The sequence below is a fragment of the Aythya ferina genome (genome assembly GCF_964211825.1).
Source record: "Aythya ferina genome assembly, chromosome: 1".
NCBI lineage: Eukaryota > Metazoa > Chordata > Aves > Anseriformes > Anatidae > Aythya > Aythya ferina.
The window spans coordinates 76483600-76508101 of NC_140296.1; the positions used below are offsets into that span (position 1 = coordinate 76483600).

A 24502-nucleotide genomic window follows, 5' to 3' on the forward strand; every position below is an offset into this window, starting at 1 on the left:
AAAGCATAGCCTTGAGCACTAACTACCCTGTGATGATCCATAGCCTTACTGTCATGGTCTTTGGCACAGATTGGCCTATCCTTTCTTATACAGCATGGCCAAAAACAGGGTAGAGGCTTTTATGAGCCAAGGACCACTCCCAGCAGACAGTTTGGAAGCAGTCAACTTGCTTTTAAGGCACAGAGGATAGATTTCATTGCCTTTTTATTTCACAGCACATGCTTAGTCATCCAGTCTACTGCAGGAATCTAAGTGAAGGTCCTACCTTCCCTGGGCTTCCTTAGTCTATGGGAACAGTCAGTCCTCACGAGCTCTGAATTCACCTTTGTTTTACTGGTGACAGACTGAGCTCATGTCCTAGACATCTAACGTTAGGCATATAAAACAAGGAGTGCACGTAGCTGTGGGTGTAGCTAAATCTCGATGGCTGTGCTAACATTGCGGAGCAGATGTGATTCATGGTTCTGGTTTCTGTGTGCAAGCCATATTAGGGCACTGGGTAACATCTGAAATGAAACCTCCATGCATGATTTCCTTCAGAAAAAATGCTAGAGGAACGTGCCTGGCAGGTTTTGTAGGAAACCCCAAGAGCTCTTTGGCTTAGACAAATAACAGGTCAAGACTGCTGTCACGTAACAGATTTTCTTTGTTCTGCAGTGTAGATGCCTTTATCAGTCTCTGTCTTCTCTTCGACCTGAATAGGTTCCTCTACGGGTCAGTGAGAAAAATGCTTTCAAACCAGGTTTTTCTTCAGAGAATTCCAGTTAGACAGGATGGTTTTCCTCAATAACACTGAAAGGATTTAAATTACATTTGCTTTTGAGAAAGCATTTTTTTAAGTTCTGAAAAATTCCAAAATGCTACCCGTTTTTAGACCGTGAAATGTTAACGTTTTACTTGAAGCTGATCCTTTGTCTTGAAATTGAACCTACTTCATATACAAAGGGGTACAAACAGAAATGAAAGTACTTTTAAATGTATCAAGTGCTGAAATTTGTTTTTGTTGACCCTTTCCTTCATCCCACTGGTAAAAAATTTCGGGGAACATTTTCCTGTCTCAGGACAGAAAACAAATTCTGAAGGCAGAAAACCAATTATCAGATCATCACAAATGCAGAACCTCTCAGACTTACTTCCTCTGATCTGAAGAAGCACACATGGTATTGTGTTAAAAAAAGGAGAGCCTTGCAGATCAGTTCAGATGTGTGACCGCGCTGTAAACCTCAGTCTCTCAGATCTGCCATGTTATTATTAGAAATAATCATTCTCGCAGTGGTTTTTAATAGGAGTTTCACACACATTTGCAGACCTTTCTTGGAGTACCGAGGAGGAAAAGTCCCATATGACTTTGTATCATCTAAGAGCTCTGTCTGGAGCAGGATGCAAGAGCAGGACATGGGTGTTGTCCAGCAGTTTCACAGAGGCAGGATCCATGTCAACCAATGAGACAGGCTACCCGACTGCAAATTTCAAAGCACTGATGTGGCTATGGAGCCTGCCGGGCAGACAAGTTAACAGAGCAGTGGCAGTGGGAAGACAAAAGGCTCTTGAGGAGTAGCTGGCCAGGTGGCACGTCTTGTTGGCAGCTGCTGTTGTGCCACCTGGTCATCGTGGGCAAAGAGGTGAGGTCTGCAGTTTATGGAGAAGGAGGCTTCGGAGAGAAACTGCTGAGAAATCCAGGGACAGCTGACTCTCTGATCTGTGTCTCCCTTGCCTTGGGAGGACCATAACCTTTCTGTCTGAGTCACTCAGAGGATGTCGGCAAGGTCGTGTAGCACAGCTGCAGGCTGAGGATTATGCATGGGAGATACGTACAGAGCTGCACAACTAACATTCTCACCTTTGAGCAGACCTGTGCAAACTGCAAGAGATCTTCCTCAGTAATGATCAGAAACCACTAGAAATAAGGACTAGCAGATCTAGCTGGCATAGATCTGTTTATTGCATAGGTCTGGTTAGTGATCTTATGCTTACATTTCCTTCCTTTATGGTAAAATTAAAAAAAATATGTTATGATTTAACAAAAAGGCAATGCCCGTCCATTTTATTGCTTACACATGGCAAACTGTATATCCAGCCTTACCATCTCCCTTATCACTGTGTCTAGAAAGTCTGTTCAGTTTGGGATGTACTAAGAAGAACGATCTGGCAACAGCTTAGGAGAAAAGGTTTAGGATAGGTTCAGAAGAAGGTTAAGATGGGAGATAAGATGGGTAAGGTGGAAGCTGGGAAACCTACTGGGTAAGAAAGACTGCTGATACGAAAGAGGTGAGAGTCTTCCCAAACCTTAATTTCCACTGTTGCTGGATTCCACAGGACTGGTATATACTGGGATGGCCTTGGGGAGTGTGCTGGTCCTCAGGCATAGTCTGGAAGTCACCCATGTCAACCTGTCATAAAAAGGTGGGGTGGGGAGCAGGTGGAGGAGCTGTCTGGAAGTTACCTTTTTTGCATTTTTTCTGACACGGAGTTCTCCTTAACGCTACAAGTTTCCCAAAAAAGCATTAATATATTTAATATAGTATAATATATTTTTATGTAGTATAAGTAATATGATAGGTTCATTTGATTTAAGAAAAGGAGAGACAGGAAAAATCTTATACTAACAACACTTTTGTTATGAGATGTAGAGATGCAGATTTAAAAAAAAAAAAAAAAAAGCAGGTAAAATTGCTACCCTCTTATGCAGCTTCCTGAATAATGTTTTCAGTTTTGAGTCACTTTAAAAATTAGTTAAAAAAAAAAAAAAGAGGCATTTAGAAATGGAGCCAAACTTTGGATTGTTTTCCAACTCAAATATTTTTTACTGTCATTTGTTTCATTATATTTGCAAGGATTGGCTTGGGTTTAAGAAAAATAAAGCTCTGGAAAAAAGACTGAACCCAGTTCCTTTATTGTAACTACAGCCATAAAGAACAACTTCAATGAATGGCCTGTCAAAGATTTAAGTCAAAAAACATTTCCTGAGAAAAATCAGGGTTAGCACTGGTAAGATCTTAAAAATACATATTATTTTTTTCATTTGCTGGAAAAAAAAAAAAAAGAGAGAGTTGGAATTACTCATTAGTTTGTTAAAATTATATTTAAAAAAGAAAAAGATCATAACTTTGGGGGAGGGGGAATATAACTTTTAATTTCCAGTGGTTTTATATTTTTAATATGTTTGAGGAAAAGCATAAGAATATAATGAAGTCTTAACCAAAGATCCCCTGGCCTTTAGAAAATAGTTTGTATTAACATCTAAGCACCATTCTCCAATATGTGACCCACAGGCTATGCTTTTCACCTGTGAAGATCCATTCGACTTGGTACAACTTCATCATACCAGTTTTGTATTGCCAGTGTCTTACAAATCTGAAAAGAGTCGAAAGCAGTATCCCAGAAATAAGAAGCATCCTGTTTATTCAATGGGGTATTTTAAATTTTGTGCTTAAGACTAGCCCTTTAAGTATAAATGTTCCTTAACATCAGTATTTAAATACCAATGGAAACAGGAAGTAATTGCAAACAATTACTGAAAGACTAATCATCTTTCCTTCATTCTCCTGAACCATTAAAGCTATGGTGTCAAAATCAGTAGTGGAAAATAATATGAAGTAATTTTGCAGGTATTTCATTGCTCCCTAGGGCCAGTCAGTCTTGTGTGTACTAATGCAGGTAGCAGTTGATCAAGGATCAAGGTTTCTTTTCCATAGCACTTTGTTTTTTTGTGCGTTTTTTTTTTGTTTTCACAGTAATTAATAACATTCAAAGTGTCTGTGTAGGTTCCTCCATCTGGCCATGTACAAAGAGAAAATGCTTCTAAGTATCAGGCGGCCTTGCTCTGATAGCACCTCATAACTCTAGGACCTTGGAGTAACACTGCTTCCAAGCCATCATTTCGTTTTGTTCAAGAGTGAAAACCAGATCTGCCTTTAGAGACAGGCAGGTAACAGGAGGATCGTATGTGGTAAGAGTAGCATCTCATTTAAATTTTTCAAATTAAAACACTTGGAAGATCTTACTTCCTGATTTAGCCTCAGCTTCCAACTCACACTGTGAGCAAGACACGCATGAATACATAATAGTTACCATGCTGCTGTTTTTCTCATCAAAGTGTGCTTTAAACCTGGTGATTTTTCATTGCGGTGAGACACAGAGGAGGAGTTCTAGGCTCATATCTTCTGGTTGGCTTTAAGAGTGCTTTGCTCTTTAGTGCCCTGATTACTCAAAACATCATATCAGAGTTCCAGCTGCAAAAGTCAGGCTATATCTCGAGTACTAGTATAACCTGACAGTATTAATTTTAATACAGGGAGTTATCAAGGACCAATGCTTAATGCAGGGACTCAGCGCAGGTGTAGGTTTTGTGAATAGACATTTGTAATATGTTTAGTTTTATGCAACAAGTCCATCAGTAATAAATATCGTTACGAGTACAGGTATGTTGAATTCAGAATGTGAACTGTGAAACTAGTTAGTTGTTTTCAAATGTTAACATTCAGTGCTATGAAACTCACTAAGTTAGTTGTGAATCTGTGGCATAGCTATGGCACAGACACAGTTAATAGGGTACCTACCCAAATACACAGTGGTACATATACAAGTCAGCATAAATTAGAGCAAACCAGGGTATTTGAAAGCATGGGTAAGGGTAGCAATCTGGAGATCTTCCTTCCGATGGCAGTTGTGTAACATCACAGTCTGTTTTGCCAGTCAGTGGGCAATAGCTCAACAGAGCATGAGTATCAGGACAGATGGCTGATTCTAAATGCCATAAACATGTGGCAATAAAGGAGCATAATTATTCTACTTGTGAACCTATGGATCTCCATATGTGATTAAAGAATGACTAACTAAAAGACTTAACCCAGAATGAGAACTTGGATTTTGATCAATCAGAGCAGATCAGCTGGCCGAGGCATCGATGAGATAACACAAGGCTGCCTCCCTGACAGCCTGCCAGCTGCCTGCTCTTGGATGTGCTTTCTGTGAAATGGGCTGCACTGCTCTACGTAACATCTGGCCGTTGTTCCGCTGCCGTATCTGCCCTTGACTGGTGTCTTGTTCATGAGGACAGTAATCTTGTGTTGCTGCCAGGAGGCGTCGTTTGAGCTGAATGATGAACATCTATACTGAAGCAATGAAAATCTGGAGTGAAAACATTGTTTACGGTGCGAATTGGAATGAAATGTTGACGCTAAGAGAAATTCATCATTTAAAATTCACTTCTTTTTTTCCTTAAGGAAATAAAAGAGCTTTATAGAAACAAAGTTGCTTATACTGTAGTCTAAACAACTCCAGAATTACAGCATGCAGGTTACATATATCTATACATCAGCTGGTCCCCTAAATTTGGTCCCCTTCTTAAGGAGATTACTCATTATTTCCCTGCTGTGCTCAGGGCATAAGACACTCACTTGATAAATCCTTCATCTGTGAGTAGCCCCACATACTCTAACTGGATACTGTCTAAAAAAAAGAATGTGTTGTATGCTGCTTTTTTAGAAGAACAGCGTAAAGCTTTTCTCAAATGTAGCAATGTCATACTTTAATAAATCTGTCAGCTGATTTTAATGAAGCCAGCTTCAAGAAAAACTATACGGAAATAAATGCTACCTATTTAAATATAAAGCTACATACATTTATACAGAATATTTTCAAAATCTCTAAATTTTGAGGAAATACCATAACTTTGAATCACCTTAGGGAAGAAAATAGAATAATAGGGTCAGTGACACAACACAGAACAGTATTTGTAGTGTATGTGTTGCTTGAAGTTCTAGGCCACAGGTAGCCAGCTGTTTTTAATGCAGACCTTTGTAAATTACTTATTCTGATATATCTCCTTACAGATAATCATTCAAAGCCAATGGAAATTGACGGGGATGTTGAAATTCCTCCTAACAAAGCAACAGTCCTTCGGGGCCATGAATCAGAGGTGTTCATCTGTGCCTGGAACCCTGTCAGTGACCTGCTAGCATCTGGGTAAGACCATGACCGAAACCAGCTGCTGCAATTACCGTCTATTTAGAGGTGCAAGAACTTGAGAGCATGTAGTAGAGGTTAATCAGTAATTTCTCTGTTTTTTTTTCAGCCTGCAACTGTTTTTTTCAGCAGAACTGTACCTATGTAGGAGTTAAGTAATTATAAGGTGACGCAGAATATGAAGCATTTGCACATTTAAAATGTGCGCTCTGTGGCCCTGAATACACATTAACAAATTCTAAAGTTTTTTAAAACAACTGGATAATTCTCAGAGTATTAGAAGTTCATGCAATCTGCTCCTGCTCTTCTTAGTTAATGGTGCACATTGGGGTCTCAGAAGGCCTTTGCCATCCAAATTCTCTTTTAGAAAGTATGGAGACTAAAGCAGAGTTCTCCTTTGCTGTGTCTGCATTTGCATGGTACAACACAAATTAGAGGTCTGGAAAGCAGAGCTATTGCGTGAGGGCCTTATGTCACCACTGTTTGTATTGGAGAGGGGTGCTTCAGATTGGACCTGGTTATGTCTGATAAGCTAATCATTAAGAAATGGTTTGAGGGCATATTTTGGCTCAATTTCATTGAAAAATAGTCTTATTTGTGTTCTCTGGTGCTGCTCAGCCATGACAACCAAAGTATGCAAAGTAGGACAATCAGCAGATTGACTTAGAAAAAACACTTTTGATCCAAACTTAAATGCTAATGTGAACATACTCTGAGAGCTGTGCTCAGTGTTGGAACCTGTATTTGTCCATACTTAAAACCTTAAAATGAAGGCAAAATTTAAATAGTCTAACTGGGAACATGTAGGAAAGCTGATACAAGTTAGAGGAAAGGAATGAGTCTTCATCATTCAAATTACCTAACAGAATCACAACACATTTCTCACAAGGAAAAAAAAAAAGTCATTTTTCTCCCCTTTTTGCAAGATTGTCAGAATAGTCTTCTTATGAGATCTTCGTCAACTTAATGCATGAAAGTAAATCAGTGTTCCAGCCTTGAAATAATTAGGAGAAAAAGCGTAATGAATTAGCAGAAATAAATATATTGGAGAAGTAGCACAAGGTCTCTAGCAGAGTTTCTGAAGAATGATTTCAGATGACAGGATTTTTCGAAAACAGAATCTTTCTGAATATAATTTATTTCTGGAATGTCCAGGCCTAATACAACTTTTAACATTTATAATACTAGCTATCTTCATGTATTTATTTTAAGTGGACACAGAAGCAGAATTTGCAAAAAGTGTATGTAGGGGTTTTGGGTGAACTACTTGTTTTTTTGGCTTTTTTTGTCTCAGTGAGTCTTCTGATCTGTGATAGTCTTTGGGTGATTCCATGATACAGACGAGAGCAGCGATAGCAGCCCTGCTCCTGTGCCATGCACTTGTATTTTTTGCTAACCTTATTCTTCTACCCGCTCAATCTTCTAGTATCTCAAGCAATATTACTAGGCAGTATTACTTATTCCTAGCAAAGATCCAAGCCAAAGTATTATTATTGTTAACAAGGGAACTTCTGATCATTAAGATCACTCTCCTATTAAAACAGGTCAGCATAAAGTAGTTACTTCTTCATACAGACTGTCCTCTTTCCAGCATATAGTTGAATGAGCCATAAAATGAGATTTATGTCATAAATAAATAAAAATTAGGATTGATGGATGTGGAAGAACTGCAGCATATTCCATAATTGTCCTGACCCAAATCTGAGAGGTTGTTTTCAAGGGAAGAAAATGAATTAGGGGAAGGCAAAGAATATGTGGTCATGAAATGTTACATCCTATGTAATGACTTGTAAATAATAAGTTATGCTGAATGAATATGCTTCTTTAATCGTCTAACGTTATTTTCAATACATGTATGCCTAAATGCTTTAATTACCCATAGATAATGCTAAATCTTGACCTAATAGTGAAGGAAACCTTAAAAATTAAGATGCAGTTATTTACATAAACTCATTAAATTGTTTTCATGGTTCATTCTTATTAAACATGAAAATCTAGGGAAGGTTTCATAGAATCTGGGAGAGTTTTTCAGTAGCGGGGGCAAACTTAGAAGTTTCCTGGGCCATCTTGAGGGCTGTTATCCTTAGTACTTTATTTAGGATCATTCAAATGAAGGCACTGTATTTGTTGATACAATAGATCTCCTTTAGCCAAGTCATCCTAAACAACACGCCTTATAAATGTATCTATATGTAAACGTATCTATTGTGGTATTTATTTGAATTTTATGGAAAACAGCCTTCAGGTGATCCATTAGCACAAACACATTATCTAAGGAAAAATCCGTGGGGAGAAAGAATACCATACAGAATTATTCTTTAGGGACACCTGGTGGCGCCTGAGATGAAGTGAAGAATGCTGCTTTATTCTGGAGAATACCTGCACAGCTGAAGTTAGGCATCTACTCAAGTGCTCTGTCCCTCTGCAGGTACCTACATCTCTCAACTCATTATGTAGGGAGTTAAGACTCCTCAGTATAGGTGCTCAGACCTCATCTGTTGGCTTTGGCATTGGTAACTACTTCCTGGAATCCAGCTCACTGTCTTTACCAGTGCTTGCCATGCTACGTTGATAGGGTCTGTAGTTCATCGTCCTTGTGTGCAAAGTTTAAACTGGGACTGAGGAACCAGTGGGTGATGAATTCTGCTGCAGAGAGTTAAGCATTAGTAGATGGATAAAGAGACAAGCACAGTGCAGTGATGTCTTGCACAGCTTGCCGTAAAGCTGGAGGACAATAATCAGAACCATTAGTTATATTTCTAAGGTAGAGGAATGCCCTCTCGCTATTCCTTCAGTTAGGCTTTGCCCTTCAGAGTAGTAGGTCTTTATTAATAAGCTTTGCTGTTGATACTGGAAGCATATAAGTGCATGCATGGGTAGAAAGCACAGCCAGGTACTGTATCTCAAGCAGACTAATGTCAGTGCAATGAAAATGCAAATGACTTAGATTCCTGTGCATCTTGATCAGATTTTAGCCTGCTCGTAAGAAACAAAGTGAATTCAGTTAGCCTTCAAATAATGCAGCAATGAGTGAGTGCCTTATGAAGCTTACACGACTGAAATAGCATAGATTGCACAGCAAAAAATGAACCAGAAGGAAGGGACTGGATTGATGATGCCATTGCACAAAGAAGTATTTGAGATGTCTGGCATAATAATAGTGCAGGTTATCATCTACAGGTAAACTATGTATTGTGGCATTGGTTAAACAAGGGAGAGAAATTCCCTAAGGTATACAGTATGCTGCAGTTCTGTTTGTCCTTTATGAAGTAATGCTTCAAAAAATAAAACTGCAGTTAGTCTGATGTGCAAAAAATGAATTGTTAGATTCTATAGCATCCATATTGTGCTGCCCAGTCCTTAGTTTTCTTATGTTTCCCCATCTGCCTGATTGTACCCATCTGTTGTCTCCTTAAAAAAGTACATACAAAGCCCTAACTATTAAATAAGTGAAATAACGCATTTGTTCTGTTTATATAGTGCCAAGCACAATTGAATCTCAATTTGTAGCAAAGTATTTTCTTCAAGCCCTGTTATTCAAGTAATAAATCCAACAATTCGTGCCAGTTTAGAAAGCAACCTGATGCAATCTTCAAAGCACTAAAAGAATAATGCAGGTTCACAACCTAATCTGAAGCAATCTGTGTAAGGGAATTTGTTGGCATAACAAATTATCCAAAATTAGAGCATTGGTTTCCAGAGTTAGTGAGTACCCCACTGACAGAAAGGGAGTTGTATATTTGATGTTCCATCTACTCAGTCTACGCAATGACTTTTAAGGGTGTGAAGGGTAGCACAGGAATGTATACTCTCTGGAGTTTGCAAAAGGCTATTTAAAACATAAATGTGGAGACTGGAATTTCTCTAATCAAACAGTCAGAAAAACATATTCTGCAACTGCTCTTCGTCTTCCACCACACCCATAACCCTTGAAGTGGAAGATGGAGGATACCAGAGATACTAGTGAAGGCTATCAAAGGCATGGCTGTCACCAGGTGCTTATGAGAAGAGTGCTTGGATGTTACAAAGGGAAGCATGATAATAGCTCAGTAAAGTACATACATGCCGTTTTTTTAAGAAGATTCATTACACCTTATGAAGGTAATCAACATTCTGAAATGAATAATTGCATATAGTGTTTTTGAGTAGTTAATTATATATAAATAATCTTGAGATTTGGCCAGTCCCATCCATAATTCCAATTTTGCTCATACAATCCAGGTGTCCTCCTCTTCGAAGACTGATTTCTTCCACAAAATATCTTTTAATTTCTATTTTGTAATTGGACGACACACACAAGTTGTTACAGATGGCCATGTTCGATGGGTGGTGCAGAAAACTCCTTACGGCTATGTCCACATTAGCAAACTAAACATGCCTGGGAATATTCCGAGGCAGGGAGGCCAGCTGGCACGCAGCGGCCAGCGTCTGTGCTAGCAAGCCGTCCTGGCTGCCAAACGGGGTGGCTGCCCACGGGCCGCACGCTGGGGCTGTCTCTGGTCTGCTCCCTATGGCCAGGAGTTACTCGGGGATGGGCCGGGCCCTGAGCGCAGCGATGCGCCCTAATGGCCCCAGCGCAGAGAGCCAACTCAAACAGGCCACGCGCTGGCCAGGGAGCGATCTGCCAGCTTGCTCGCATAGGTGATCATGGTCCAGTGACCCAGAATGTTCCTGAACATGTTTGAATTTCCCAGTATTGAAGCAGACTGTGAATGTCAAGGTTGCTGGAGCCTTGAATTTCAAAAGCTTTTCTGGTTGAATTTAAGATACTTCTGTCTGGACATCGAGGCGGTTTCCAAGATCACGCTCTGTTCTCTTACATCCAGCCATGCCCTTGCAGTAATTCTCGTGGCTGTGAAGCAGAAGAACCTGGCCTCATTCCCAAAACCCAGCAGTAGGTTTCTTGGCTTATCTTTGCTGACCTACACTGGCCTCTTTCACACAGGGGAACTTTGTATCTTGCAGAGCTCTGCATGCTTCTTTGCTCTCCTTAGTCAGCATAAGAATTAGCCATAAAAGCTGTTGTCCATAAGATCTTTTGAGTAAGGCTGTATATGGCAGAGGCAGGAAAAGATGTTGCTGGGATGTTTTCTGCCTTCATCTCAGGGGTTTTGCATAATGCTTTGAGTTACTATATTCCTCACTTCAGCTGTATAGGACCTGTTGTGAACTACCTCCTGAATAATCCTTTTGCATTACAATTTGAAGGAGTTGATTTCAACCCCCCCTAGACAGTGCCAGGTGTTAATTCTACTAACCGTAAGTGCTTCTTCATTAGCAGGTGACTTTACTGGGGCCAATTTCTTTGTTGTACCAAATCTCTTAATGCAGTTGGGTCAGCCATGAGGTGAGCTCTGTTTGAACAACCTGTTGCAGGGAGTAATACCGTAGAATCAGCAGGACAGGCAGTACGTCTTCCGATAAAGCTTAGGCACCTAACTTCTCCCTCTGGGTACCTTTGAGGCACTTCCCTCTACTGAGTCTTTAGGAGACGTAAGCACTTACTTTACGAGACCTGTTTTATTAAGGAAAAGTTAGGTGTGTGAGTGAGAGGAGCTTCCTTCCCTTTATGCTTTTAATAATCTCTTTTAAAACAAAATAAAAAATCCAACCTGTCTAAGCTGGAAGTGTTAAATACATGTTAGCAATACTGGCTATCAAAAAAATCATAATTATAAGACTGCACCTGAAGATTTGAAATACCAAGCTTCAACAATCATCTTGAAAATTTCTTTATACACTGCAGTTGTTTTAACCTCACTGCTGGCTATTATGGAATAGGGATTTATATGCCACAAATAAAATTCTGCAAGCGTTCTTCCACCTTGATTCATGATTATACAAGGGCTGAAGGGCATGAAATAAAATTCCTTCAGAAGTAAGCCTTCCTAAAATTTGGCAGTACTCTTCCGTAGTGCAGAACAGTATACCTATTACTCAAGTGTTCATGACTCGCATGTTGGAATGAGCTGCTTTATCATGCAGATAGAAATGCTTCTGCGAGCTAAGGAGATTAAATATCTTTCTGAATTGTGCTTGAACTATGGTTCTCTAATAAGGCAGGGTTCACTGAATCATTCAACAGAAATCAGAATACTTTCCAGAATAGAGAATACTCTTTTTTTCTTTTTTTTTTTTTTTCCCCAGCAACAAAGGGGAAGACACACAAATACCCCTGCCACACACTGGTAGGCTTATAAAGCCTCTCTGCAGGGACACATAATAGCTTATGTAGCCTTAGGAAGAAGAAAATGGAAAAACAAAATTAAAATACTGGAAAATAAGATTGCCCAAGCATAGCCAGAAAACTGACTAAATAAAACTGTTGAAAAACAAAGCATAACCCTTTTAGAACTAGCAATAGGATATTGTGTTTGATAGCCAAGTGGCTGAGTGTTTTATTCAGAGGGTCCAATAACAAACTGGATTATTACAGTAAGGGCAGAACTGGCCCGGAGTCTTAGTAGTGGAGAAGCCAGCACTGAAGCAATTTCCTACTTAGCATGTTAACCAGTAACCCCAGCCTATGAAAGACTTATGTTCCCACTATTGTGAATTACCACAACTAAAAATGTTCCTCATCTTCTGAGCCTTATGATTAACTTCATTGATTTTTTTAGCCAATAAGTGCAAAATTGGTGTTCAGTTTTCTAAACCTTTGAAGAAGTTGTGTTACAACCCTATCTCTGTATGATGACAAAAATTACCCTGATTCAAATTGTTTCTTAATCACTAATGTGAAAGATGTGTGCCAACAATTAAAGAATGGCTAGATAGCAGTAGCTCCTGGGTAGCTTGCCAAAGCCCTGGCCAGCCATCACATCTCAGCCTGACACAGAGGGTTCAGAGGAGAGAGGGGGCACATTCCCCAGGTGTGCCGTGACCCAACAGACCTCAGAGCCACCGATACAGGCAGAACAGTTTTTTATTTTATGGTTGAACTACTGATCATGTAAAATCTGGCTAAATTATTGATACAATAATACACAAAGATCAGTCCAGTTGGATGCTCTGTTGGTCAATATTTGCACTTGAAAAGTATGAAGTGTTTAAAATTTGCTTGGTACTTTTAGTATAAATAATTAAAGTGTTTTATTAGTGGACCAGAAGAAAATTTAAAATTCTCTTGCAATGGATTTCTTTTTCAGTAAAACACGAGTTATCAAAGCAAAAGTGGATCTCATGTTTTTAGTTTTCAAGGAAATACTTTTTATCTTTGCTCCTCTATGGGAAAGGAAGTGTTAGTCGTTACTTGAAAAAAAGGAAAAGCTAACACATCAGATGTATCAACAATAAAACGTAACGTTGACTGTATGAATTGTAGGAAATAGAAGAGAGATCCTAATGCTGCTCCAAGCTTCTGCTTACTGAATGTAAATGAAAATTACATTCTGGACAAAACAAGCAATCTATCTTACTTCATTGTTTTGGTTGTTGTTGTTGTTGTTATCGATTGTTTAAAAAGAGAGGGGCAGGGAGAAGCAAGAGACAAATCCCAGTAAACTAGAAAACATAATATCTTCCACCTTGCTGTAAATTGATTTCTGACCTCAGAGACATTTTTCATTGGAAGGAAGATTTATCCAAAGGGAAAACAAATATATAATTCATAAGGAGATAATAAGAAGTTTCTCACTTCCTCTTCACATTTTCTAGACAAAATCAAAGTTTCAGTCTTCCTAGAAAATAGTCTGACTATAAAGGAGGTTAAAATCCTCTGTCAGGACCAGAGAGCAGGCACTGCAGCACCTCTGTCACACTGATAGTGGTCCCTTTCCCCATGGCAGCTGCCAGGTGACACTGCTTCTCTGTGGATGATAATGCTGCAGGTCCTGTCCTCTCCTCAGAGTTTTCTGCCACCCTGGGGAACACCAGAGACTCTGCGAGCCATTAGGAGTTAATGTGTCTGTGCACCCCTTTCGTGGGAGGCATGTGGACGCAGCCTGTGTGTCTCAATGTTCGTTAAGTTCCCCAAGACCATCTCAGTCATGGCAATGTGTCTGAAGTGCAAAATGTAGGGAGCAGGCAAACGTACAACTTTTTTGAATAAAGCAAATTATGTTATGTTGTGGGTTCGGATGATAGGTGTAACTTAATCATGTTTTAGCCTTTAAAATTTCTTCTTGCAGGTATGGGGAGTGCAGGAAGGTCAGAAATGGAGAGGAAAGTTGCATTTGAAATTCTGTGACATTATCTCAAATAAAAGCAGAAACAGAGGTTTTTATTTTGTTTGCTGGGTCACCACCAAGAGAAGTTTTCATCTCTGCATGATTGCTTTTATAGATCTGGAGACTCAACGGCCAGAATATGGAATCTCAATGAGAACAGCAACAGTGGTTCCACTCAACTAGTTTTGAGGCACTGCATAAGAGAAGGAGGACATGATGTCCCCAGCAATAAGGACGTGACTTCATTGGACTGGAATGTAAGCTAGCTTCTAAGACTGTGCATGTTTTTTAACTGTCTAAATTTAATTCAGAGGCAATTACAGCTGCTGCTCTGTATCTTTTATATCTGAGGTGACCGGAACCTCTGTTCTAACCTACTGACCTCTTGTTTCAGATACCCATAATAGACTGAACTTTCCCCTACATGCTGTCATTTTCCAGTACTGCTGGCATCTTCAAGCCTAACGATGATGTATTTATATATCTATTTTTAGGAGCATGGGTAAAAATAAACTCAGCTGACTTTAAGAATGAAGATTAAATAAGCAATCTATGTAGTAATGAAAGCTGATTAATAACGTATTTGCATCTCATAACTACTTTATTTTGGCATGCAAGGACATATAAGCACCAGTGAAGCTTTTTCTGAGATTGGACTGTCAAGATCCTCACCTATTTGAATTAATGTTGTGCATAACAAAATGTGCTCACATTATAGTCTGTCTTGAATGGAGCATATGTAGTCATTCTCTTTTACCTGTCCGCTTTCCAGGTGGAACTCTCTTGCCTGATTCTTTGCTAACTTTCATCCTGCAAAATCTTTCATCTATCTTAGATAATACAGTCTTGCACAGCGATGACTGAAGTGAGCAGAGGAGACGAATACTGTTAATCCCCAATGTCTGGGCAGTGTCTTTGGGCAGCGTTAAAACTGCTTAATGTCTCCATTCTGTCACTGAACAGCATAAAAAGAACTTAAAGAAATCTTGCAGTAACCTTAATTAATTTTGAGATCACTTTCATTCTGTCCCTTTTGTTGATATCAGCACAGACAAGAGTGATCACATTATTGTGGTTTCTTAGGAAAGCAGATTAAAAATTAAGTACCAGAAAGGATTCTCATCAGTTTCAGTTGCTGGACAGAGACCAAGATTTGATAAATCTTTACTGCAATATCATTGTCCTTCAGGTGAGCTAGGTGCTTCACAAAAGTTAAAGATAAGGCCACTGCACAAATCAGCTTCCCATATATATTGTTTATGTGACATGATGAAACAAGTTGATGAATACTACAGAAAACATGGGTAAGTTAACAAAGCAAATAAAAATAAGGCCCAAGAATCTTTATTACTTGTTTCCTGTGTACATCATGATGAAGAAAATTTGTCAGGAAAAAATGAATTGACTAGGTAGAGGGAAGATGAAAGACAAAGACAAGCAAAGGTGCAGAACAGTTACGAGAAAAGTCAAAAAGGCATACTTTCTCTAGTAGTTCTATGCCTTATCAATCTTCAGTGATCACTGATACAGTACTGCTATTGTGCTAGTACTTAATGTAGGGAAATGTTCCTAATTTAAACCATTAAACTGCTTCCAACTTGCTTTGCGTTTTCAAAAATAAAAAAAGTGAATTACCACCAAGGACTTTGGATAAACCATATGACTCTTCGCTGAACTTTCCTGCCCTTTTCCCTTTTGCTGTCACCTTTGTCCTTATCAGTGGTCCACCTAAGTGTATAGCACAGTGAAGTTGGCTTGGGTTTTGATGTTCTTCCCCCTACATCATTATACCTTTGACTTAAATCTACAGTTGTGCTGACTCACTGTCTATGGAGGGTTGAAGTGCACATAACGTTTTAAAGGATTATTGTATGCTTTTTCCTAATGTTCTACTCATGATGCTAGAAATGCCATCTGCATTTATTGTTTATTTAGAACCACAATACTAATCATAGTCCACTGTGAAATTAACATACTGCTTAATATATTACATCAGTTCTTCTCTGTTTTATGTGATTTACGTTATAACAGGAAAGGTTATTTCTAGAGTTCATATTCAGGTTATAGAGTTCATATTCAGTTATTTCTAGAGTTCATATTCAGGTACCAAGGATAGGATTCATCTTTCTTAGATTTAGCCATCTAAACCAGTCATCTCGGTTCCTTCTAAGGGACACGTGCCTTCACAGTGGTCTGGGCCGAGTCTAAAGCAAATGGCATCACAAGTTATGCTCCAGAGGTGGTGCTATTATTTGTGGAGGGAGACTAGGCTACTCCCTTAGACTAACTCCTGACTTGTGAAATTGTGGAGGTAAAGGGGGTGAATCTCACTCCTAATCCAGATGCTAAAATGCTTAAAGACTAAATGCTCAGTGCCAACAGTACCCATCTCACCAGGTTACAGAGCCAAGTTCCTTTTTGATTACTCTCATTCTGGCCCAGTAAATCTTCCACTGTTTGCCACGCAGGAGTTATCCTTCAATGAAGGCCTCTCTCCAACAGAATACATATAATTAGCCGATTATGATTACTGGGCTTCTTTCCTCATAATTAGGACCAATGAGTTCAACTTTTCTGAGGCTGCCCACGATGGTACTGTGCCTCTGGGCATGTGTGGGAGTCTTTGTTTAGACAACCTGGAAGCAGTTTCTTTGTGTTAGGTAGCATTCAAGGTGTTAATGGTGAGTGTAGGTGGCTTAGGTTTTTAGGTCCTACTTTCAAGTATAGATGCCTGAAATTCACTTAACTGGGATTTAGTAAGGATTTACATGATTTGTTGATGATTTATAGGCTCTATATGTCTAAGATGTAGTAGTATCTGTTTGTTACCTGGAACAATCCCAAAGAATTTGTTATATCTTGTTTTCCTTGTCTAATCCTTTTGAATATTATCTGATGGTGTAGCCCAGTTTTTCAGAGGATGTTCGAGGGTTTTATTTCCTCTTTGTATTTGCAGTACTAACCTTTACTTTAGGTGATATAATAATGATACTATCTATTCTCAGTATGTGGCCTCAGATTTCCCATAAATCGTAACGCACAAACCTTAAAGTTTAGCTGAAACAGATTTCATCTGGTATTGACCTTTGACACTGATGTATATCCCAACAGAGTGATGGAACACTATTGGCCACAGGCTCATACGATGGTTTTGCAAGAATATGGACAGAAGACGGTAAGTCAAACAACAGTTATCGTTCTTAAGCAATTAACAGCAGTCAACTATAAGTTGGGCAATGTGTAAACAAATTGTAATATTAACCTTTTCTTTATTCCAGGTAACCTTGCAAGCACCTTAGGTCAACATAAAGGTCCGATATTTGCCCTGAAGTGGAACAAAAAGGGAAATTATATTTTAAGTGCTGGTGTTGATAAAGTGAGTTTTAAAAATACATAATTCTAACATTTAAATGCGCTGACTCAGAGAGTGCTGTTGAATTCCATAAGGTTATTTTCTTCTGCTCCAGGAGTCCTGGGGAGTGTACCTTTCTTTAATTTGTTCTAGTGAGTGTTGGATTAATCACTTAATCCTTGGATCAAGTGATTGATTACATTTTTGAGGCTATGTGTACATTTTAAGTGTAAAAGTTTTTTAAAAAACAAACTCCATTTGCCCCCTGTGTAAAATTGCATCTTAAATGTTTCTGTTAAAGAAATAACTGCTTCCACTGCTTATGTTTATAGTTTTATCAACTGTAACTATTTCAAGGATGGAAGTTATCTTACAGGTACTGCAGTTTTTAGCTCATCTAATTATTGAAACTTGTATTTGAATAAAACATATATGGTTTCCTATGCAAACATGCAAAATATGGTGGTTCTGAACTCAAAATCAAGCCAAACATGGTAGTTTCAGCTGAGTGAATATTAGAGATTGAAATGACAGATGATTGCTAATGATGAGCAGAAACCCGTTAAAAATGAAACTGAAAAATAAACACAGCGTTCATCTTACCTAACTTTTGATGTCTGAAAAATTAGATGCATCCTTGGCTTCCTTTTAAAATATGGAGAGAAAAATGGCACTTCCAAGTGATGAGTTGCATGGCCTGTGCTACAGTTAGATGCACAGACAGCGCTCCTCTCCTGCATTTGACAGAGGCAGTCTAGGGAAATTCGCTCACACCTGTACATTTGATTTGTAGGATAGATTAATCCCTATATTTTCACATACTTGTGAAAATGGAGTTTTATTCCTTTTAATACTAGCTCATATCCAGATACGTTTATCTCCCAGTAGTAGTTCCCCATAACAGCAGTGATTCTTAAGATGATCATCAACACTAAGGGGAGGACCCCTGAATTTGTTTTCTGAAAGTATGTACTCCCAGTAAATTGATGGTTCACCCAGAAGGTAGTACTGAGTTGGGGAATTGTTTATGTGTGCTGCAGGTATGGTTTAAACCTGTAGTAGGCAAATTACACTTCTGTCTGTCCCACCCTACCACAGTGGCAATAAGTGATTTGTACTCTGCTGTTAAACATTTTGCTTGGTGATTTAATTATTAGAAATGTAGTATCGCTTCGGTTTGCAATAGAATTCAACTTGGATCTTACTAAAAAGGAAAAGTCTGCAAGTAACAGAAGATAATTGAACCAGCTGTAACGAAATGCTTATTAAAATGTTGTGGTACTGTTCTCTAGCATTATTCAAGAAGAAAGTGTCCATTCTTAGCCATTACATTACTTCCTCTGTAGGGGTGATACTTCTATATCTACACTTATATAATTATTCTGTAATATTTGGAAGTTATTTCTGTTCATTCAGCTGTGCAGCACACAAGGCTCTCTGTAGTCAATAATTTTATCAGTCCATCTTCTACAATTGCTCCTTAGTGAGTGCTCTCTCTCTTTGTTTTCTCTGAGCTGAACAGTCACTAACCCTTTTTTTCCCTTCTTCCCAATGCAGACAACAATAATTTGGGATGCTCACACAGGAGAAGCTAAACAACAGTTTCCTTTCCATTCAGGTAATTCCTGTGGAATTCAAATTAGTAAAATTAAATACACATTTTAATTTTGCCAGTCTAACTCATCCTTTTGTAAGAACCTGTCTGCCAGAGGAAAGCAAATTTTGAACCAGGATTTTTGTGCCTTAGCTATCCTGAGTTTTGTGGGTTTGTCCCTTTTTCAGAAAGATGGGTTTCTGTGAGAATCAGTTTTGAAAGTCAAAGTGAACTCTACGAGAGGATTTATATATCAGCTGTGCCTGCTCAGCTGAACGTTTGTACCATTGTCTATGTGCTTAAATAGTATCAAGGTTAATATGGAGACTTCATAAAGAAGCAAATGTGGATCTCTCAGCAGCTTGCATTCACCACTGCAAGCATGGACGTCCTCAGGAATTTCTCAGCTTTTAATTTTGACTTGAAGTTCTTCTGTATTGCTTTGTGTAATTATCAGAAGTCAACTGCCAACACTGAGTTCCTAAACCTTACTTGGACAGTCATTTGTGCATCTTGTGCATCTTCTTTTCAAGAAGACAGGAGTTGTCACAGATACTGAGTAATTTGGAGTAACAGGCAGTCATTGATGTAATCTTAAATTCACCTGAGACCAGACTTTTAAGAGGATGACTGAATTCATGATCCAAACCTGATAAGTTGTCGCAATTAAATATTTTTGATGGGCATAGTCAAACTGAGCTTAAAGCCATCAAAAACATTCCAGATTCTGATGCTAGAAATGTTCAACACCCTGTGTGTTCGCTGTAACAAATCCATTTTTCATACAGCAGACTTACAAGGTGATTACTGGTGTTTAAAAATATATTTATCTTGTGATTTTAAGAAGCTAATTGGCACATTTTTCAACTCAGTTTCTAGATGGTCTCATTCTCAAATTTTCACAGATGTTATTAATATGCAATAGCAATAGAAACGGTTATTCGACAGAAAACAAAACATATGTCTGTGCACACAGCATATCCATACTGGGCATTTTTGTCACTCATCTTCTCGTTGATGTATCTATCAAAACTGTTCCACTACAGCAAATTTTGCACTGTGTAGTGACGTAGGTAATGAAATTCCTAGGCCTACTGCTTCCTAACTATTGATGTAAGTGGTTGTGGACTTAGAGCTGGGTTTCCCCTTCAGAATCATGTTCATTGAAGTGTGGCTGTCTTAGCAATGATGTGCATCAGGGACACATTGCTCCAGTCTCCTCTTAGCAAGTTGAAAACGTGCCTCCATCTCCCAGTGCAATCTGTTGACATACACCTACATTAACAGACTTCAAGAAAAATTGTTACTAAGTGTGTTGTTTGTCTTTGGACCATGAGACACAACTGAAGTGGGGATGTGGAGAGGCTATTGTTTTTTCTCTTGTTTCAAATATGTTTTCATAGGGAAGTAAAGCAGTTAGTTATCAAGACAATTGTTGATAGGCAAAAAGCATATGACCAAAAATAAACCCTGTAAAATCAGCAGGAGTCTTCATTCCTACATGATTTTAAAGACACAAAGACTTCATCTTGATCTCTTGTATCACCTGTTCACCAGAACAAACTTAACAGCAAATTACTCACTGTATTTGGCATCTGAAAACCTTGTTTATAACCTCAAAGTTTCTTAATGGCCTCTTGCCCTTACTTTTACTGGATGACATTCTAGATGTTTTTAAGCAATTGGCCAGTATCCTGTGTTTTTGGAGACACTTTGACAATTAAATTACTTGCGTAAGAAACTACATTTGGTGTTTTTTTCCACACCATTTTATGTAGTTATTTATCCAGTAAACATATGATTAAATACACCAATAAATGAATCAGTATTAATTACCAACACTATATGATTCAAATTATTCTGTAATGAAAATCCATTCCTTTAGTTGCCAGTGGCTCTCAGAAAATTACTTTTCAACTCATATGTATCATACTAGATATTAGCCCTGAAGGCATACAGCTATCAATGAAGACAGACTTTTTGTTTGCTCTGAAACAGTAATACAAAGCTTGCAGCAGGAGAAACAAAATCCTTTGCTGTTCCTGATGCTCATTCATGTTCATAGGAAATCTCAGAAGTAATCTGCCTTCCTCACACAAATTTCCTTTATAGTTCTGTAATACAGAAATTCCTTAACTGTCATGGAGATGTATTGGGCTTTTTCATTAGTATTCTAGAAAATATTAGTATATGATACAGTTTCAGCCCTCAGTTCTCACTTAAAGAGCTATCTGATGATTCAGAAGGTGATGTGGTTCTATCTCACTCTGCAGTTCATGAAAATCAGAACAGAAAAAAGCATTTAAATATAATAGGCTTGGCAGAACAGGTATCTTTTTACTTCTGTATTATAAAAGTGTTTCTCTAAACGTCTTTGAGTAAGGCATTTCTTGATTTTATTTTAATGATAAACTTCCATTATGCTGTTGCCAGGAAGAGATTCAACTTTGCTATCTAAATGGTGGTCTCGTTCTGACGCATCTGCTTTTCACCAGAGTGTGCAGAAAATGACAATTTCTGTATTTCAGCATGTCTTATGTTATCCTCTGGAGGGCAGCTAAACTCTTTCTTGGGGGGTAGGGGGGAAAAAGCACAAGCAAACTGTGTGTGAGGAGTCCCCACCTGCTCTTGTGCATGCTTTCAGTCTGCAGTGAAGTGCTGTAAAAGTTTGTGGTTTTTTTACATTTTTGCAAAGTGTGTGTGTTGCACGCAGGTGCTGGTTACATGTTTAGGTGCTACCTGTGTACAAAGTTTCATTAGTTCAATCTTCATTAATGCCAAACCCACTATGGAAACAACCTCTGATTTCAGATGGTCTTGACCAATGTACCTATTTTAAATCAATTCCCAGACAAATTAAACTGAACATAGATGTTACTGATCCATGCATGTGTCTTCACAGAACAACAAGTTTGCACTGGCTGGTGCATAAATACAGTATAAAGGAAGATGGCCACATGCTGCTTCTCCCTCCTGTATGCTGTGTCTGGAATTCGTAGGACCACTTTATGTGCTGATTCAACCCAGCCCCAGCTGAAATCATCCCCTTTTTTCAGAATTAGTTTTCTTCCAGCTGCTTTGTAGAACTGGCTTACAGAGGAATGCAAGGAGGGTGGAAGTGGACACAGGATGGTATTGCCCACTCTTACCCAAAAGATTCACAAATAGATGTACAAATCAACCAGTTTATCCAACTGCAAGAGAAAACATGGTGCCTTTCAGGCACTCCCTGTCATCCCTGTAACTAGTTGCAGGTAACAGGCCAAGGGACTAGTTTTTAGTCCCTGTGATCCAGATGGGTGACAGAAGGAAAATGATTTGGGCTGACTGTTTCTTTGCTGTGTTCCCTAATGTTCCTTCTGTTGTTTGTACTTCACAGCTCCTGCTCTGGATGTAGACTGGCAGAACAACACTACTTTTGCCTCCTGCAGCACTGACATGTGCATTCACGTATGCAGACTTAGCTGTGATCGCCCTGTTAAAACCTTTCAAGGACACACAGTAAGTTTAAGAAGTCCAAACTGTTGGTGGTTAAGTCATAGCTGCATGTAACAATGATGGCAGCTGATGTGTTTGCAGGGTGCATTCTAGCACTGGAGGTGTTATATCCCAGTGCTTTCCTAAAAGCGTATTCTTCAGGAGTGAGTCACTGCCTGTGAGAAGGGATAAACTGTTCTAAATCATCGTAGGAGGCAAAACCTGCAGCTTAAACAATGAGACTATTTATATGTAGCACGAGCTGCAGACTGAAGGCACATAAATAAATAAGGTTTTGTTTTCCACTGGTGTATTTTCCTTAGTAAATGAGAACTATGAATAATGAGAGAGCAGTTTACCTCCAGTCGTTGTTCAGTTTTAGAATCTATTACATCTAATATCTGTTTAAGCTGTATTTTGTGCCTCTTTTCTTTAGTATTTAATGGCTGTCAAAGGCTATTTTTTCCTTCTTTCATTCATGCGAAAACTGCTATCAGATACTGACCTGCAATCTAAATACTAATGTCCAGACCTTGCTGTCTCCCCACAGAGGAAAAATTGTGCATCCTGAGACCTTTAGCTTGTCTGTGGTTAAAATAATAATGCACTGATATTTTGTGACAGGTTGTATGTTCCTACCAACAGAATGATGGTTTTTATGATTATATGAAACGCAGCATTTTGCACATGGACCAAAATTTGACTTCAAATATCTGTACAGTTCCTTTTAATGATAATTGAAACAAGTAAAGTGGATCAAATAAAATTAACATATCTTCCAGGATTGCTTTCAGTGAGCCAATTTATGCTTTTTAAAAAACAGTATTTTCCCTCTTTGTGGAATGTTTCTTTCCCAGTGTTACTACATATACGTGACCCTGAAAAAAAAGCAAAGAAAACTTCCTGATTACCAAGGGGACACATTAGGCTTACTTAATTACGAAGTGCTAGAAAAATTGATCTGGAAAGAGTCATAAAATATTCAGTATTCCCTGCTGGATTTCATTTACACATACAGCTCTTTTTATAGAGACCTGTATTGTTGTATTGCTGCAATACTAAGAATAATCAACTCAGTAAAACTTTATGCCCCCCCCAATTTTTTTATTATAGATTTGTATCTCTGAGATCTACAGAATATTAACCTAAGACATACCTCAGTTTAAAAATAGGTTAATACTGTCATCAATCTCTCTTGAGGGTTTGAGGGTTTATTTAAATCATAGCATTTGAGAAGCATGAAAGACTTCGTACTAGAACACATATGAGAAGACTGTTTGTATGTATTGTCCACAAACACAAAGCGGTTACAATTCCTAGATGATGTTTAAATAGCATGTTATGGAAGCAGCACTTCTTTGTTCACTCCCAGAGCGATGGGGGCTGTAGTTTGCGGTTTAACTTGCTGTAGACATAAACCACGAGTGCCCTCTGCTGGGTGCCCAGTACCATGCAGGTAACCTGAATATTCACTTAATAAAATCGCTCTTTATTTCAGAACGAGGTTAATGCTATCAAGTGGGACCCATCTGGCATGCTACTAGCATCTTGCTCCGATGATATGACATTAAAGGTAATATAATTTCCATTCCTGATGTTGAAAAAGTAAAGAAAAAGTTATTTCTATTTTTTACCTTTTCTGGAATGATATACTGTATGATTTAAAACTCTTTGTGAACAATAATTTTACTTTATCCTGTATTTCTTAAAGCCAATGTAAAAGATTAAACATAGAGAAGCAGTCACTGGGAAAACTGAAATATCCTATCCAGATAAGTGTCAAGTGACTGATATGTCACTGTCACAGAATATTCACAGCTTAAATATACACATAGATATAGATATATACATACATATCTATGAATATATATAGATATATACAGCTACTTGCCTGGCAGCAGAAGCTCACTCCCTATACCAAAAAGCAGTCTGTTGGTTAATCTT

The 24502-nt window shown here is 38.5% G+C and overlaps 1 protein-coding gene across 8 annotated transcripts in view; it reads left to right on the forward strand.

The window, feature by feature from the left end:
- The window catches only part of TBL1X (transducin beta like 1 X-linked), a 199329-nt gene that overhangs the window by 164616 nt on the left and 10211 nt on the right, over nucleotides 1-24502 (forward strand). For all 8 annotated transcript variants that reach the window (XM_084506648.1, XM_084506647.1, XM_084506652.1 and 5 more), the window contains 7 exons: nucleotides 5835-5967; nucleotides 14251-14392; nucleotides 17247-17310; nucleotides 17414-17511; nucleotides 19045-19105; nucleotides 22461-22582; nucleotides 24057-24131. In XM_084506648.1, the coding sequence (XP_084362774.1) occupies nucleotides 5835-5967; nucleotides 14251-14392; nucleotides 17247-17310; nucleotides 17414-17511; nucleotides 19045-19105; nucleotides 22461-22582; nucleotides 24057-24131 (695 nt within the window). The remainder of the gene's footprint in view (nucleotides 1-5834; nucleotides 5968-14250; nucleotides 14393-17246; nucleotides 17311-17413; nucleotides 17512-19044; nucleotides 19106-22460; nucleotides 22583-24056; nucleotides 24132-24502) is intronic.